The following is a 17,210-nucleotide window of genomic DNA, read 5'->3' on the forward strand; positions in this document are numbered from 1 at the left end:
AGACATCAATGAGGTTACTGCTTATGTTTTCTTCTAGGAATTTTATGGTTTCAGGTCTTACATACAAGTTTTAAATCCATGTTAAGTTAATTTTTGTGTAAAGTGTAAGATAGGGGTCTAGTTTCATTCTTTTGCACGTGGCTATCCAGTTTTCTCAACACCATTTATTGATGAGACTATCCTCTTTCCTTTGTATGTTCTTTGCTCCTTAGTTGTAAATTAACTGTTCATATATATGCGGATTTACTTCTGGGCTCTCAATTCTGTTCCATTGATCTGTGTCTCTTTTTATGCCAGTACAATACTGTTTTGATTACTATAGCTTTGTAACATAGTTTGAAATCAGGGAGCATGATATCTCCATCTGTTCTTTTGAATCTCTGCAGATTCTTTTGACTATTTGAGATCTTTCGTGTCACCATACAAATTTTAGAATTATTTGTTCTAGTTCTGTGAAATATGTCATTGACATTTTGATAACAACTTCATTGACTCTAGATTAGTTTGGGTATTATGGACATTTTAATATTAATTCTTCCAATCCATGAACATGGAATATCTTTCCGTTTATTTGTGTCTTCTTCAATTTCTTTCATGAGTGTCATAGTTTTCCATATACAGGTCTTTCACATCCTTGGTTAAATTTATTCCTAGGTATTTTATTCTTTTTTGATGCAATTGTAAATGGAAATATTTTCTTAATTTCTCTTTCTGATATTTCCTTATTAGTGCATAGAAATGCCACAGATTTCTGTATATTGATTTTGTATTCTGCAACATTACTGAATTTGTTTATTAGTTCTAAGTTTTTTGATGGCGTCTTTAGGGTTTTCTATATATAGTATCCTGCCATCTGCAAATAGTGACAGTTTTACTTCTTCCTATCTGATTTGGATGCTTTTCATTTTTTTCTTGCCTAATTGCTGTGGCTAGGCTTCCAATACTATGTCAAATAAAAGTGGTGAGAGTTGGCCTCCTTTTCTTTTTCCTGATCTTAGAGAAAAAGCTTTGAGCTTTTCACCCTTGAGTAGCTGTGGGTTTGTCATATATAACTTTTATTATGAGTCTTCTCTCTTTTTATTTGAGTCCTCTCTCTTTTTTATTGAGAAGCTTTATCAAAATGGATGTTGGATTTTGTCAAATGCTTTTTCTGCAGCTATTGAGGTGTTCATATACTTTTTATCCTTCATTTTGTAATGTGAGTATCACACTGATTGATTTGCAGATGTTGAACCATCCTTGTAAAACTGGAATACAACCCACTTGATCATGGTGGATGATCCCTTTACTGTATTGTTGGATCTGGTTTGCTAATATTTTGTTGAAGATTTTTGCATCTATGTTTATCAAGGATATTGGCCTGTAATTTCTTCTTTTGTGGTATCCTTGTCTGGTTTTGGTATCAGGGTAATGCTGGTTTTGTAAAATGTGTTTGGAAGGTTTCCCTCCTCTGCTATATTTTGGAAGAGTTTGATAAGGATGGGTATTAAATCCTCTTTGATTATTTTGTAGAATTTGCCAATGAAGCTGTCTGGTCCTGGGCTTTTCTTTCTTGGGAGATCTTTGATTACTGTTTCAATCTCCTTACTAGTAATTGGTCTATCCAAATTTTCTGTTTCTTCATCATACAGTCTTGGAAGATTGTATGTCTCTAGGAACTTATCCATTTCTTTTCTTATTGTTGTCCAACTTGTTGGTATATAATAGTTCTTATAGTCCCTTATGATCCTTTGTATTTCTGTGTTATCTGTCATAACGTCTCTTCTTTCATCTCTGGTTTTATTTATTTGAGTCCTCTCTCTCCTTTTTTTCTTGATTAGTCTAGCTAAAGGCTTATCAATTTCATTTATCTTTTCAAAGAACCAGCTCTTAGTTTCATTGATCTTTCTACTGTTTTTTCAGTCGATTTCATTTACTTGTGCTCTGATTTTTATTATTTCCTCCCTTCTCCTAATTTTGAGCTTCATTGGTTCTTCCTTTTCTACTTCCTTCTGGTATAAAGTTAAACTGCTTATTTGAGATTTTTCTTGTTTCTTGAGGTAGGCTGATATTGCTATGAACTGCCTTCTTAGAACCATTTTTGCTGAATCCCATAGTTTTTGGTATGCTGTATTTCTCTTTTCATATGTCTCTAGGTATTTTTTAAATTCTTCTTTGATTTCTTTGATTACCCTTTGATTTTACTGTAGCATGCTGTTTAATCTCCATATTTTTTGTGGCATTTCCCTTTTTTGTGATTGATTTCTAGTTTCATGCCACTGTGGTCAAAGAAGATGTTTGATATGATTTCAATCTTCTCGATTTATTGAGACTTGTTTTGTGACCTAACATGTTATCTGTCCTGGAGAATATTTCATGTGAATTTGAGAAGAATGTATATTCTGCTCCTTTTGGATGAATGTTCTATGTATATCTATTAAGTTCATCTGGCTTAATGTGGTGTTTAAGTCCAATATGTTCTTATTGATTTTCTGTCTGGATGATCTATCCATTGATGTAAGTGAGGTGTTAAAGTCCCCTACTATTGTTGTATTGCTTTCAATTTTCCCCTTTAAGTCTATTAATATTTGCTTACATATCTTGGTGCTCATCTGTTGGATACATATACTTTTATAAATGTTATATCTTCTTGCTGGATTGACCCCTTTGTCATTATGTAATGCCCTTCTTTGTCCTTTATTACAGTCTTTGTTTCAAAGTCTATTTTGTCTGACATGAATATAGCTACTCCACGTCTCTTTTCATTACCATTTGCTTGAAATATCTCTTTCCATTCCCTCACTTTCAGTCTGTGTGTGTCCTTTCTACTGAAGTGAATCTCTTGTAGAAAGAATATAGATAGATTTTTTTTTAAATCCATTCAGCCATTCTGTTTTTTGATTGGCAAATTTAGTTCATTTACTTTCAAAGTAATTATTGATATGTATGTATTTATTGCCATTTTTATAAACTTTTTAAAAAAATTAAATTCCAAAACTTCATCTTTTTATTCCCCCTCCCTCACATTTTATATTTTCGATGATACATAGGCAAGGCTACCCCTAGACCAGCTGCAGAGCCTGGCCATGGCTGCTATGGCATGCTGGTGGGCAAGGCTGGCCCGTGGAATGGCTACAGAACCTGACCACAGCTGCTGTGAGATGCTGGTAGTAGGGCTAGCCCCCAGATGAGTCTAGGCAATTTTGATTCTAAGTATGAAGTTCTGAAGACCATCTTTTTTTTTTTTTTTTTAATTTATTTATTTTTGGCTGTGTTGGGTCTTCGTTTCTGTGCGAGGTCTTTCTCTAGTTGCAGCAAGTGGGGGCCACTCTTCATCACAGTGCGCAGGCCTCTCACTGTCGTGGCCTCTCTTGTTGCGGAGCACAGGCTCCAGACGCGCAGGCTCAGTAGTTGTGGCTCATGGGCCTAGTTGCTCCGCGGCATGTGGGATCTTCCCAGACCAGGGCTCGAACCCGTGTCCCCTGCATTGGCAGGCAGATTCTCAAACACTGCGCCACCAGGGAAGCCCCTGAAGACCATCTTTTAAAAAATTTTACTTGGGACTTCCCTGGCCGTCCAATGGTTAAGACTCTTCACTTCCATTGAAGGGGGCATGGGTTCGATCCCTGGTGGGGATCTTGCATGCCACACAGCCTGGCCAAAAAGAAAAGTTATTACTAAGTCTTTTGTGTGTGCATGTCCTGTGTTGTTGGATGATGGTTGTGGTGATGACTGTGGACAAGTTTGTCCCTTTTTGCCAGTTTCTAGTTTACTGTTTATTGAATATTCATAGAAATTTTGTTAAGCTACCAAGCAAACATACCTCTTTTCTGTGCTTACAATTCTTTCTTCTATTTTCCATTTTTTAAATTTTTGTATTATTATGGTTCAGCTTCGTAACTGAGTCCTTTGTCAACAAAATGAATCTTTAATATTGTAATAATACAAATATTGATAGCTGAGCAGAATAATGACAAATTGCACATGAGATGACGAATGAGCAGCAAATCATTTCATCCTAGAAGAGAGATACCATTGAGCCTGTTGAGTGACATTGGCATCCTTCAGAACAAATGTACAATGCTTTCTCCAGCTAATACTTTCTTATCTGATGGCTTTATTTAAAAAAAAAAGAAATACAAAACCTTTGTTTGATCCTTCTGTCCTTTTCTGAACTCTGATCAAACAGTCCCACAGTTTGGCTTAAAAGTAAACTTTCCAGCTTGTCTAAATGGATCATGAAAACAGAATATTTCAATAGGTGTTCATTTGCTTTTTTATTTACTACCAGAAAATTCATGGCTGTTACAAAAAAATATTTATTTTTAGGAAGCTTGTTTTATGTTGTTTCACCCCTCCCCGGTCTATTAAATCAAATGGATGTAATCTACTGCTTGATTCCTCAGAAACTTTCCCTGCAGCACACAGGGGATTAGGAAGCATGCAATGTGAAAGAGCAGCAGGAGAGATGGTTTGGAAGTGCTCTCCTCATCACAAATATGTGTCTTCAATATTTAGTTGTTGTGGCAGGAAAACAGCAACAAATACATGAACTGTAAACCATCTGGCTTGAAATATGTTCAAATATGAATGTTCATCTTGAAAAATGAAATCTATGGAATTCTGGCATCCACTTTGACTTTTGAGAGATGAACAGCTTGGATATGCAAAGAAGGGATTTCTAGACTAGCCTTCTTAAACTTTAAATTTTCCTGAACTAGAAGTTAAATAATTCACTACCTAGACAGGAAAACTTTCCTCTCACTTTTAAACTTTAAGGAAAAACGTTGCTCGAAAATCCTGCAATTGTATCTGTGTAGGGATTTGTACGGAATTGTCTTATGTTTTAGGAAGAAGAGAAATGAATGTGGTTCTGTGTTTATTATTTAACCTTTATTAAGTTTCAGTGTATGCTAGGTACGATATAAAACACATAAAAAGCATGATAATTCTGACTTTCACCAGATTCCTAAATCAAAAAGTTAAAACTGGCAAAACAGGAAGCTTTGAACTGTACCACTTAGTTTGGGGGTAAGAAATGATGAGTTAGTCACTCTGCTTGCTTTTGAACTATGACCCTGAGGCTACCCAGCATCTGTGCCCTAGAAGAAGTAGCTCTCCAAATGACTCCCGGAAATATTTTAGGTGACTCAGTAAATGTAAAGATGAAATGTGCTGCAAACATATGTGAGCAGTAGGGAAGAGGAAGGCAAACAAAACACAAAGCCCTCTGGGCTTAGCAGACTGGATCAGAGGTGACCACAGAAAGAGAACTAGAAGCAGGAGTAATTTTTGCCTGCTGTTTGATGTTTTGGGAGCTTTTCAAATTGACCCTTTGAGAGACATAGAAATTCAAACTTATTTGCCTCCTTCTCTTCTTCACGTTATATAATTTTTGACAAAACCCAGATTGATCCCCATCTAGAGAGAATTCTCCCTACAGTAAATCCTTCAGCTAGATCTCTTTGTGCTTCGGTGACCCTCAGGTGGACAATCTCTACCACTCCAGGATGTACTCACCTTTAAATGATTCTTTAGTTGCTGCACATGTTCCCTGCTACATTGTAAGCTTCTAAATAGGGGACTATTCACTATTCACCAGACTCTAAGACCCTCTGTGTCTAGCATCGTGTGATGTGCGCAGCGGTTTCAGTAAGTATTCATTTGAAATTATGAAACTTGGATAAATGAAAGAATCATGCCTAGGTGGGAAAAAAAAGGCTTGAACTGGATAATGTTAACAAAGTTTGTGAAACAAGCCATTTTTACATGACATTAAGAGAGCACAATGTTTCCTAAAACAAAAATACAATACACTTAATTCAGCGAAAGGTAGGGTATTGGTGATGTATTTAATTAAATTTTATTTTAAAATCAGATATATTTCAATGCATGGCCTTTCTTTTTTCTTTTATTCTACTTTTTCTTTAAAAAGTTGAATTTATTCAACATATGATTTATCTAACAGAATTTCATAATTTTCACAACAAATGTTCTTCAAAATAACTATGTAAAGACCTGAGATATATGTGTTTGTATTTTTTAATTTCTTTTTTTTCACCTCTTTTCACTTTAATACTTAGTTGTTTATAAATGCTTTTAGGAAAAGGGGCAAAAACATGTTCAATGCTTAGAAGAGGAAATTTGGCAATGCGATTTTTATGCTCTGTGAACTCTGCTATATCTACAGGAAACTTAGATTTTAGTATGCAGCAACAAAAGCTACTAGATGATCAATCTTGCCCTTGAGGATCAAAGTGTTTCTTTGTTCGGTTAACTGTTCAACTAAGAAACTAAAAAGAACTAAAACTATAATGCAGCAAATCCAGTCCAGGAATGTACTGTGGGCAGCATGGAGTTTGTGTCATACATACAAGCAATTAACCTGCCTTTGTAAACGTATTTGTTTGGTTTCCCTCCTACTTTTTCCATTATAGAAAGTTCGTTATTGGTGATCTTTACAAGGGAAAAAACCCATATCTTTTGTGTAGTGAGCTGGAAGAACCAACCAATATATCCATTTAATTAGAAAGATTGTATCTGCCTTAGAAACACACAATGCAGATTTCACTTCATTTGTTCTGAGAAAATTCTGGAAATGAAATGGACACAACTTATTAGCAATGAAAAACAATTAGATGAGACTAGATCAAATTCTGAGCATTTATATCATTTTAGTAGTTTTCGTACAATTCCCTCTCCTTAGGCGCAACTCCATTCACTTGGCCCCAGTTCTTGGGAAATGATTCAGATAGTTCTGATTTAAATTCTGATCTGTACAGATTTCTTCACTGAAGTAAAAACTGCGGCAGACATTTTGGGGCGTGATAGGCATCCTCGAACTTCACCAGGTAAATTAAAAATAAAGAGAGCAACCACAATATCTTAGTCATCAAAACTGAGAGCTTCTGAGGAGCCCAGAGGCTGAACTGAGTTGTATTTGGGTGTGTGATATAAGGTATGATATCTTGTGTTTTATAAAATCTGATTCCAACATTGTAAACCAACCACTGATGTCAACAGATTATTCTTATGTGTGAATATAGAAAAGATGAGAAGAAAAGGTATGTCCATCAATTGAACAAGTGTTGAGTTCTGAGTGAATTGAATATAATTTGAAAGTCACATATTTTTTAATATGAGTAAACTAAATATCATGCAAGTTCTACAAAAATAAAATCTATAAAGAAAAATGCTGGGGCTTCCCTGGTGGCGCAGTGGTTGTGAATCTGCCTGCGAATGCAGGGGACACGGGTTTGAGCCCTGGTCTGGGAAGATCCCACATGCCGCGGAGCAACTAGGCCCGTGAGCCACAATTACTGAGCCTGCGCGTCTGGAGCCTGTGCTCCGCAACAGGAGAGGCCGCGACAGTGAGAGGCCCGCGCACCGCCATGAAGAGTGGCCCCCGCTTGCCGCAACTAGAGAGAGCCCTTGCACAGAAACGAAGACCCAAACACAGCCAAAAATAAATAAAGTGTATAAATAAATAAATAAAAGAAAAATGCTGAAGTTAAATCATGATTTATACTTTCATAATACAACTATGAACCATTTTTTTACGCTATAAATGAATAATAGCTTCACTTTAACACAAAGTATCTTTACATATTCAAAATGAGGAACAAACACATCACATTTTAGAAATAACAATGGAGCATGTAAAGATGTGTTTTAAAACCTAAACCTTTATATTTTTATTGTAGCACTAGAAATAGTCTAAGCAATTAACAACAAAAATGTGACCACAATTATTATTCAGCAATATATGCCTCTCATTTGTAACACCCTGTGAAGAATACAGAAGGCTAGAAAAGCCCAACTCTTCCTGACACTCACTGAATCTAAAATAGACAAGATAGTATAAAATTCTGGAGGTAGTCTCTCTGAATTAATTTTTATAACCCAACTGAATAATGCCTCTAAGACACGTAAATCCTAAACACTTCAGAAATAACAAATCATTTCATCATGGAAGATTATTGGCTTAAAGAAATGAATATGAAGACTTTACACCTTTATTTCTCACTGTTAAAAAAGCTACTGAGGATATTTCACTAGCTGCACGCTTACCTCAGGTTAATACTGCCAAAATACATGTACTTTTATCTATTTCTAGAGGGGAAAGTTCCTTACAAAAATGATATCTTTTTCTAAAGAGAAGCAAATCTGCTAATTTTTTGTGGCTACTCTAAAACTTCTCCCAAAGAAGCATTATCTCACACAAGTGTGAGTGTTTTATAACTGTGTGGGTGTACGTGCCTTGGTTAGGGGGACTGGAAGTGGAGGAGGAATGAGGTTGAACTCACGAGGTAGATATTACAATTAGTCCCGCTAAGCAAATGTATAAACTGAGGCTCAAAAGAGGTAACACAGCCAGGTCTGGGTGACAAGGAGAAGGCTCCCCATCCATCAAAATGCTTCACTTATGATACCAAAGTTCAAAGTGGTTAGAAATAGGGGTGTTTTAAAAGGTACCTGGGGTTTGTTCCAGCCAAGTATGGTAAGATGACGGACATGGACACATCTGCCTTGAAAGAAGAGTTTCTTACCTAGAGTTCCCAAGAGGAGGGGACACACACACCACACAGGGCCACATAGGGAAGCACCAGGGTCAGTCAGGAGGCAGGAGAAAGGGGATGAGCATGAGCCAGAGCCTTTATTGAGGTTTTGGTGGGAACGAATGGGTGAGACAGGGAGGGCAAACTGAGCAAGCTTAGGATTGGGTAGTTTGAATAATTCCAATAGGCTCTGGGCTGGAAAAGTGGCGCCTAGTTGTCCAGTATCTGGCCCTCAGGTGACTTAGGGAAAAAAGAACATTAGATTGGTGTGTGAGAGTTTGATCCAGGAGACGTTTGGGGAACGGGCTCTAGATGGATTGGTTTGCATATCAAAGGCTGTTCTCTGCAGGTTGCTTTCTATCGCTAGGAATTAGCCAACCCTGGAAGGTACAGTTCCTCCCCTGAGTCTGCAAGTCTCCAACATGTCAAAGACATCTTCCTATATAGAAAATTAAAAAGAAAATGGTTAATAAAATAGGAAACATATATTCATTTCTCTATAACCTATCGGCATTATGTAGAAATAGATGGCATACTTAATCACATATAACAGGATACAGTTGGTGCTCTGTACCTACAGGCTCCACATCCACGGATTCAACAACCACGGATTGAAAAAAGAATTTTTTTTCCATTTCAGAAAGTTCCAAAAGGCAAACTTGAAGTTGATGCACTCTGGCAACTATTTACTAGCATTTTCATTGTATTCGGTATTTTAAGTACTCTAGGGATGATTTAAAGTATACAGGGTGATGAGTATAGGTTATATGCAAATACTACACTATTTTATATAAGGGACTTGAGCATCCGCAGATTTTGGTACGCGAGGGGGTCTTCGAACCAATCCCCTGCATTTACTGAGGGAGGACTGTGTTTATTCACAATTAATTATTAACTACATTAAATTAATTCCTGTGACATAAATGTGTCCAATTACAAGAATGCAATTTATACTGTATGTTAAGTGTGTTTGATGCACAAATCCATTTATTAGTACTTCATAAAAGGAGATGTTCAGGGAGCTGTGGTGGGGTTTGCCGCGATTTTGGAGGAGAAGCGCTGCGAGCTACGGGGGTTGTGGTTGGCCTCGGGGCGGGGTTGGGGTTGGCCTCTGGGCGGGGTTGGGGGTTGGCCTCGGGGCGGGGTTGGGGTGGCCGGGGGAGGCCAGGGGCGGGGCTCTGCGTCGCGGCGCGTCACCCCCGGAGCGTGTCCTGCTCAACGGCCGAGGCACCTCTCGGCAGGCGTCGTGCGGGGATCCGAAGTCCTTCCTGCACCGTCTGTGCCAGGCCCACCTCGACCCGGACGCGGACAAGGATGAAACAGGTGTGTCTCTTTCATGGTCAGAGTCCGCACCTAGTTTGGGCCCGTAGTGCACACCCTGCGACACCGGTCATTCACAAAGACCTTGCAGAGGGAGCGGAATTTTACAATATCACCTCACTAATAAAACTTGCAGAGGACAGAATTAGAGGAGACAGCAAAACGTCACAGCTGCGGGTGACGCACGTGCACCGAGGGCTCCAGGGTCCAGGGGCGGAGCTCCCGCAGACCAGGTCCACCAGGCCGACGGGGGGCGGCCGAGCAGCTGGGCAGCCGCATCGGCTCTTCCTGCAACGACAGGGGAGCAGAACAGGCGGGTTCCTCTGCGGGGTCCCCCAGGAGCTGCACGACTCCCCCGCAGGCCCAAGCAGGGAGCCCGGCGAGAAGGCCACCATTTTGCGAGAACGGGGTTCAAGGAAGGATGTGAGGAAGACAGTGTCCGCAGCTTTAGAAATGTTTTACCTTTTCCCAAGATGCAACGATCCGCCATGTCGAGGAAGCCTGGCTGTGAGAAGAAATCTGCTTTGTACAATTTCTCGAGAGAGGTCTGGGTGTGACTCCTTCTGTGCCCTCGAGGTGGGCGGTGAGGGACGGGGCCAGCTGTCCGAGGCCGGGCGTCCCCACTCAGGAGGCCTGCTGCCCGAGTGGGCGTCCCCATAGGGACCTCCGCTTGGTTTTGCCAAGGGCCGCTCGGGCCTGAGGCAGGGCGCTCCTGACTGACCCTTTTAATCACCGAAGATCCCTGAAAGGACAACGTTCTTTTTTTTTTTTAATTAATTAATTTATTTATTTATTTTTATTTTTGTTTGTGTTGCGTCTTCGTTTGTGTGCGAGGGCTTTCTCTAGTTGCGGCGAGCGGGGGCCACTCTTCATCGCGGTGCGCGGGCCTCTCACCATCGCGGCCTCTCTTGTTGCGGAGCACAGGCTCCAGACGCGCAGGCTCAACAGTTGTGGCTCACGGGCCCAGTTGCTGCGCGGCATGTGGGATCTTCCCAGACCAGGGCTCGAACCCGTGTCCCCTGCATTGGCAGGCAGATTCTCAACCGCTGCGCCACCAGGGAAGCCCAGGACAGCGTTCTTGTTGCTACATAAACAGACTGTAACGGAGCCTGGGCCTCACTGGTGGGCAGTGGCAGCAGCGCCGTGGCCCCGGGCTCTGGGTGCCCGCTGGCCACCGTGGCAGCACCAGGCCCTGGTCCTCGGGGCAGGGGGTCTGCTCTGCCTCCTCGATGTGGTGGGTTGGTGGTTCCTCCTGGCCTCCGCGTGTTCACTGCTTCCCGGGCCTCCTTCCTGACCCGGCCCGGAACAATCGAGGCTTCTCCATTTGTCATTTCCAGGCGAGAGCCCTGTGCATCTTTTCTTTCCCCGTGTGGACAGACCACACAGTGTTTTTACTTCTTAGAAATGCTTGAAAGTGCTGCTGCCTTTGGGGCTGGCCTGTTAAGTCAGTTAAAAGGAGGTACAAGTTTTGCCTCGTGGGACCCACCCGGGGGCTCGGGCGAGCTGGCGCCCATCCCTGCCTTGGTCTTGCCTGGGATGGAGGTCGGGGCGGGGTGTCTGTGCAGCCAGCTTCTGGAGCCGAGACTCCGGGTCACGTTGCAAAGCGGACGTTTACAGCACGTTGCAAACATCTCTTTCCCACTGGCTCTCTAGTCCTCTTGTGTAACTATGCACGTCTCCCTGATATTTCTGGGGCGTTGGGGACACAGCCTGCACGGGCCCTGCTCCCTGACATGACGTTGGAGCTACTAGGATTCCTTTGAAACCTTCCTCAGCTGGTCGTGCGGCCTGTCAGTCCGGGGGGCCTGGCTCGGAGGGCAGCTCTGCTGCCTGACCTTGGGCTTCTAGGCAGGTCTGGCTCCAAACGCTTCCAGAGGCTTCTCGCCTGTGCCCTCTTCTCCTTTGCCAATATTGCCTGATGAACCAAGTTCTGCAGCAACTAGGACTCACCTCCTCCTTTTTGTAAGGTCTGTTGTATGTTGCTGAATGTTTGGCTTCATTGGTTTATAGCAGCCTTTCTATAGGGCACACTTAGCCCTGCTGACCCGTCCTCCCCGGAGCCCGCAGGGGTGGGCGGCCCCTTCTTGGGCCCTGGGGCCCTGCTGTGACCTTGACATAATACATAGGCTTGTGGCTTTTTTTTTTTTTTTAATTTAGAGATAGCAAGACTTAATTCACTAAAGTTTATTCTAAGTGGATATTTTTATTTTTGTACTTAATTAAGTATCCATATTTTATCAGCTTACACTTCATGCCTAAGTTTCCCCTGAAAATAGCAAATAAAATTGTGTACTTGTGGGGAAAAAAAAATGTTTAGGGTAATGGTTAAAAATGAAGATGCTAAAATCAGAGAGAACTGGATTGAGGTCCCAGCTGCCCCTACTGCAAGTTACTTCGTTAGGCCTGTTTCCACTTCTGTGTCAGGGGGCTTATCATAACCTACCTCATAGAGTGAGTCAGTGTATGATTTAATTGGACAATACTGGAAAAGTCCTTAACCTGGTGCCTGGATTATTGATTTAGGATTTAGAATTACTCTTATTATTTAGGTCAATGAATACTCATAATTATTATTCTCAACAGGTTTTTTCAAAGTTTTAGTTTTTTTAGGACAACTAAATAGATTCACCGTATGAAGATGCAGAAAGCTTAAGCAATTATTCAAATCTCCTCCTGTTTTCATCTTAATTGTCTGAAAAATTTAAATGAAATATTTGAGTCAAAACTAGCCAAAAATTTGCTTCAAGTGGGCCAAGTTTGCCTACCAGAGCAACCATAGTCACTGTTTAATAACTATAACTTACACAAAGTCAGAGAATGGACCAGGCCTATGCACAGCCACTCCTGGGATCACTAAGGTATGAAAGAATATTCTCACTGACCTCATGGGTGCACCAAGTGGGATTAGGAAGAAAATAGGGTTTATTCCATCAATCCCACAAAAATGTCTCCTTCATTCTTCATAGCCACATGTTAAATTTATGAAAATTCTTCCATCTCTGTTTTTTTAAGATCCTTTTTTTTTTTCTTCACCATCTTCTGAAAGATTGTTTAACTTATATTTATTTACCCGCTGTTCTATGTCTTCTATAAAAAGCTTTTTTCAAAGAGGGAGAAAGGAAGTAAAGAAGCTAAGTAGAGAAAACTATTAAAATGTTTTGCTGTATCCAGCCATCAGCAGCTAGGTTATTTTTCAAATTTACATAAGGATTTATTATCATCTTGACTGCAATCATGTAGAAAACGAATGGGGTACAAAGTACATGAGGCTAATTTAATAAAACAAGCTTTCTTTGCTTGTGAAATCTTTGAAGAAAGGAATCATTAGACAGAGACTTGCCTTGTTTTCACCGAGGTCAGGAGGCATGTCAACTTGGAGATGTGCCTTTGGCGAGAAGTCCTTAATTAGAAATTCCTCAGGAGCGGCTCCCAGTAGGTGCTTCCTAAGACGAAAAGACAAAATAACTTAGCAGGGAAGCCCTTACTAAGGGTAGGGTTACAACGTCCAGGTTCAGGTGAATGAAAGAAACAATTTGCTGACAGCAAAAGAGCAAAGCTGTCATGATGGGGTGCTGGATTTTGAATGAAAGTCTCTCCATCATATTAGTAGTAAGTATCATTTTTGTTATTTAACTTTAAATATATACATTGACTATCTTGATTCTTAGGATAACTTGTATAGCGATATGAAATAACTTCAAGTATTGCTCTGGTTAAAGGACTGAAACTTGTTAGAAAACATTCAATAGATATATTTAATTTACCCTTGCAGAATCATGTAAGTCATGACTTTTAAAGTCAAGTAGTTTGCTTTTGCATCATGTATGAATGTTTCTCTAAATCGAATGAAGGCTTTGAATTAGACTATGAAATTGGAATTTTTCTAGAGTACTTTCTGAGTTGTTTTTAAAGATTTCCTCCTTCTTGACATCACTGACTTAAAACGTGATAGCAATGTTGATTAGGATGGTTTTGTACTTTTCATTAATTTCCTTAAAATATACCCACATGTGTTTAAAATCTTTTTTTATAAAGTTAACAATTTCTTACCATTACGATCACTGTTAAAAAAACTAATCTATGAGAAATAAGTACTGTATATTGTGGTTGATATTGAGAAGCTCTTCATTTCACTTTAAAAGAAGAACCCCAAGAACCCCAAGTGATTTTGACTAGAAGAAAATGTTGAAGACAGTATTGATTGGTTCTTTTTTCATTCTACTCTAGCTCTCATGGCTGGGAGTAAATTTATATCTGTTTATTGACACATTCTGTTGGTATGAAGAGGAAGAGTCTTTCCTTTATACACGAGTTATTCTGGGTGTAAGTAGATTTGGGGACTACACATTAATTATCATTTCAGAAAAGAAAATGCATTCTGTTTTCCCCGGCTTCCTTGTTTTCATTGTATCTCTTTCTTGTGTGTTTATATATGGGCAGTCAACACTGGCTTGGGCTCGAGCATCTGCAGTGTGCCTGAATTTTAACTGCATGCTAATTCTATTACCAATCAGTCGAAACCTCCTTTCACTCATGAGAGGGACAAGTAGTGTGAGTACTAAATTATTTGAAATAATTTCAGTTGTTATGATCTAATATGTGTCATTGAAAATAAAGATATACTTCACTATGAAATTCCCAATAATCCTGGTTAGATTGAGGTTTGTTTCTCTGTAGTGAGAACACAGTGACTAAAACTGAACGTCTGAAATTGGTACATCTGATTTGTCTTTTGCTTTTGCCATTGACTCCCTACACGACATTGGACTCATTGCTCAACCTTCCCCTGATGCGTTTGCTTCATCGGAAAAGAAGAGCTAATAAGATTGACCTGACTCATGAAGATGGAAGTATTATAACAGCTTGAATTATTACAATTTCTGATTAAAAGGAGCTAAATAAGTAGATGAGCCAAATGCACTAAAGAAGCATCTCTCTGAGTTTTCAGCCCAGGAAAACAGTCACTGTACATAGATTTTAGTATGTAAATTTTAGCCCCTACCAGACATATTGGGGCATTTCCTAATTATGTAGATTTCACCGTGTTGGGTACTTACCTGTGTTTCCTGCCAAACAGAATAATGCACTGTACAGAAAAATAAGACCTTCAATAACCCTTCTAGACTACATAATTTATTATATAATCATCTTCATAATTTTATGAATATTTAGTTGTAGATGAATATAGAGCCTTTCTTTGTGTAGTAAGTAATAATTTATAGACTACTTAAACCATGTCACTGAGGATGATGGTTACCATCTTCATTTTCTAAATTAGCTGAGGCATGATTATTAGCAGGTTTATTCTAGAGTTTTGGCTTATAGCCAGGCAACTACTGACTCAGTCACTTTTATTGAGTTGAAATTTCAGCAAAGCCAGTAATAACCATTTGATTTTGCTTGTTTAATTAAATGGCCACTAATTTTTGTGTCATGTAGCCTCACCTTCAGTAATTTAGAGGCGGCCTGAGTCTTGCTTTCTTAACTCTTATGACACTGTTATTGCTATGATTTTCCCTGAATAAGACTTTTAATTTTTGTTATTCTAGTGCTTCAGAGGACCATGGAGGAGGCAATTAGACAAAAATCTCAAATTCCACAAACTGGTTGCCTATGGGATAGCCATGAATGCAAGTAAGTGCTTGTTATTAATTGCCTGATTAATTTTATAATACCTCCCATTCACTTTATAGTTTTATTTCCTCCCTGCCAAAGACTCGCCCTTAGGTAAAAGAAATCTTTGCCTTCCATCTGACCATCCAAACCTTACATAAATGGATTTTTAAATTTCTGATTTATACGCATGCAGTCTTCCCTACCAAGCCTTCAATTTGTCAAGGAAAAGTTTATGAAACTTCATTTTCATTTGTGAATAATTAAGCTTGTTGATAATACCATGGTAAAAACCCACTTGAAAAATGAACACTTTGTTAGTCACTATAATTCACATCAGAAATAAAATTGACCTATACTCAAAATCTCATTCAGTCGTAGGAAAATGACTATCAAATGGTATCATGGGCAATAAAAAGAAAAAAGAAAAGCAAGATCATGTGAACAAGGTTCTGAATAGTACTGAGCTAGTGGATATAAAAGGATCTTGAAAAGATATGAAGCTTTATAGGTATATAAAGTGTTATCACTATTTCTTGAATAGAAAACAAGAGAATTCAAGATAAAGGCGCTAGAAATTAGCATCAAAGGTCAAGGTTAAAGTCTGGTGAGGAAGAAAGGAACAGGCAGTAACCAACTGGCTTGTGGTTTTGTTGGGCAACAAAGACATTGAAATAAAAGGCTATCTGAACAATAAAGAGTTATGATTCAGGACTGTTTACCCCAAACGAATTTAACAATAAACTGTTTTTCTCATTTGTTTTTATCCTCTCATGCATAAAAAATAGCAGAGTAAAAAGAACACTCAAAACAAATGTGGGTTTAATTAAGCAACAAGACATGACAGACGGTGCCCCAGTGCCAATTAGCACAACTTTGGGTGTGCGCTGAGATGTGTGGGGAGAGTTCCCTACCGGCTGTCTTCAATGCCAGATTAAACCAACCCAGGAAACGTTTGCAAAAGGTCTTCGGAGTCTGTTAAGACTTAAGCGTAAAAATACATCATGTCTTAGAGAACACTAGCGAAGGGATGGAGGACAAAGAACAGGGCTAATTCATGTTTGTGTTCCAAGGCCTGCAGTAGCGCTGAGTATATGTAGGTGCCAATAATCTTTGATGAATGAGTGAATGTGGGAAGGAATGAAGACTCAGGGAAGCAGATTTCAGCTCAGAAATGGAAGTCTTCGCCAGACCTTGAAAGTTGTCTAAAATTAGAATGAGGGTCCCCTAAGAGTGCTGAGTTCCCTGTTGGGGGAGGTGTCCTAGTGGAATCCAAATTGCTCCTTGAAAAGCACTTCAGAGAAGGAATTCAAGGAATCTCTAGGCTTCCTTTAAAGTCTTAAGAATCTTTAATTCTGTATTAAAAGAGGAGATAAAACACAGTACAATGGCAGGAAGAATATGATCACTCTGCAATAGCTTTAAGGCAGAATTGGATTCTAAGAGAAAGTTACAAAGATATTACAGAGAGAAGGAACAAAAAACCCCACAGCATCAAAACAATCAGAAAAGAAATCAAAGAGTAAAGGAAAATATGTATTATGCAATAGGTTTCTCCTTAAACCTTTGGGTATGTATATTTCTTCATCTGGAATCATATATCAATAGTATACCTGCATCAGTGATGTGTACTGAATATCTCCCTCCCATGTGCAAGATACTCTGATAGGAGCTGTAACCTTCTGAAACTGGTACAGTCAGTAATGTTTTCAGAATGGAGTATAATTCATAGGGACAGCA

At 39.5% G+C, this 17,210-nt stretch overlaps 1 protein-coding gene and 1 pseudogene across 1 annotated transcript in view; both read left to right on the top strand.

The window, feature by feature from the left end:
* The first annotated feature begins 9,547 nt into the window (after positions 1–9,547).
* On the top strand, positions 9,548–10,517 carry LOC118905444 (annotated as a pseudogene).
* Positions 10,518–13,418: 2,901 nt separating this feature from the next.
* NOX3 (NADPH oxidase 3) overlaps positions 13,419–17,210 on the top strand; it is a 57,884-nt gene continuing 54,092 nt past the window's right edge. Inside the window, exons 1-4 of the mRNA XM_036871936.1 lie at positions 13,419–13,466; positions 14,085–14,180; positions 14,298–14,408; positions 15,407–15,491. Coding sequence (XP_036727831.1) covers positions 13,419–13,466; positions 14,085–14,180; positions 14,298–14,408; positions 15,407–15,491 — 340 coding nt within the window. The remainder of the gene's footprint in view (positions 13,467–14,084; positions 14,181–14,297; positions 14,409–15,406; positions 15,492–17,210) is intronic.

Source organism: Balaenoptera musculus, chromosome 12 (assembly GCF_009873245.2).
Source record: "Balaenoptera musculus isolate JJ_BM4_2016_0621 chromosome 12, mBalMus1.pri.v3, whole genome shotgun sequence".
Lineage (NCBI taxonomy): Eukaryota > Metazoa > Chordata > Mammalia > Artiodactyla > Balaenopteridae > Balaenoptera > Balaenoptera musculus.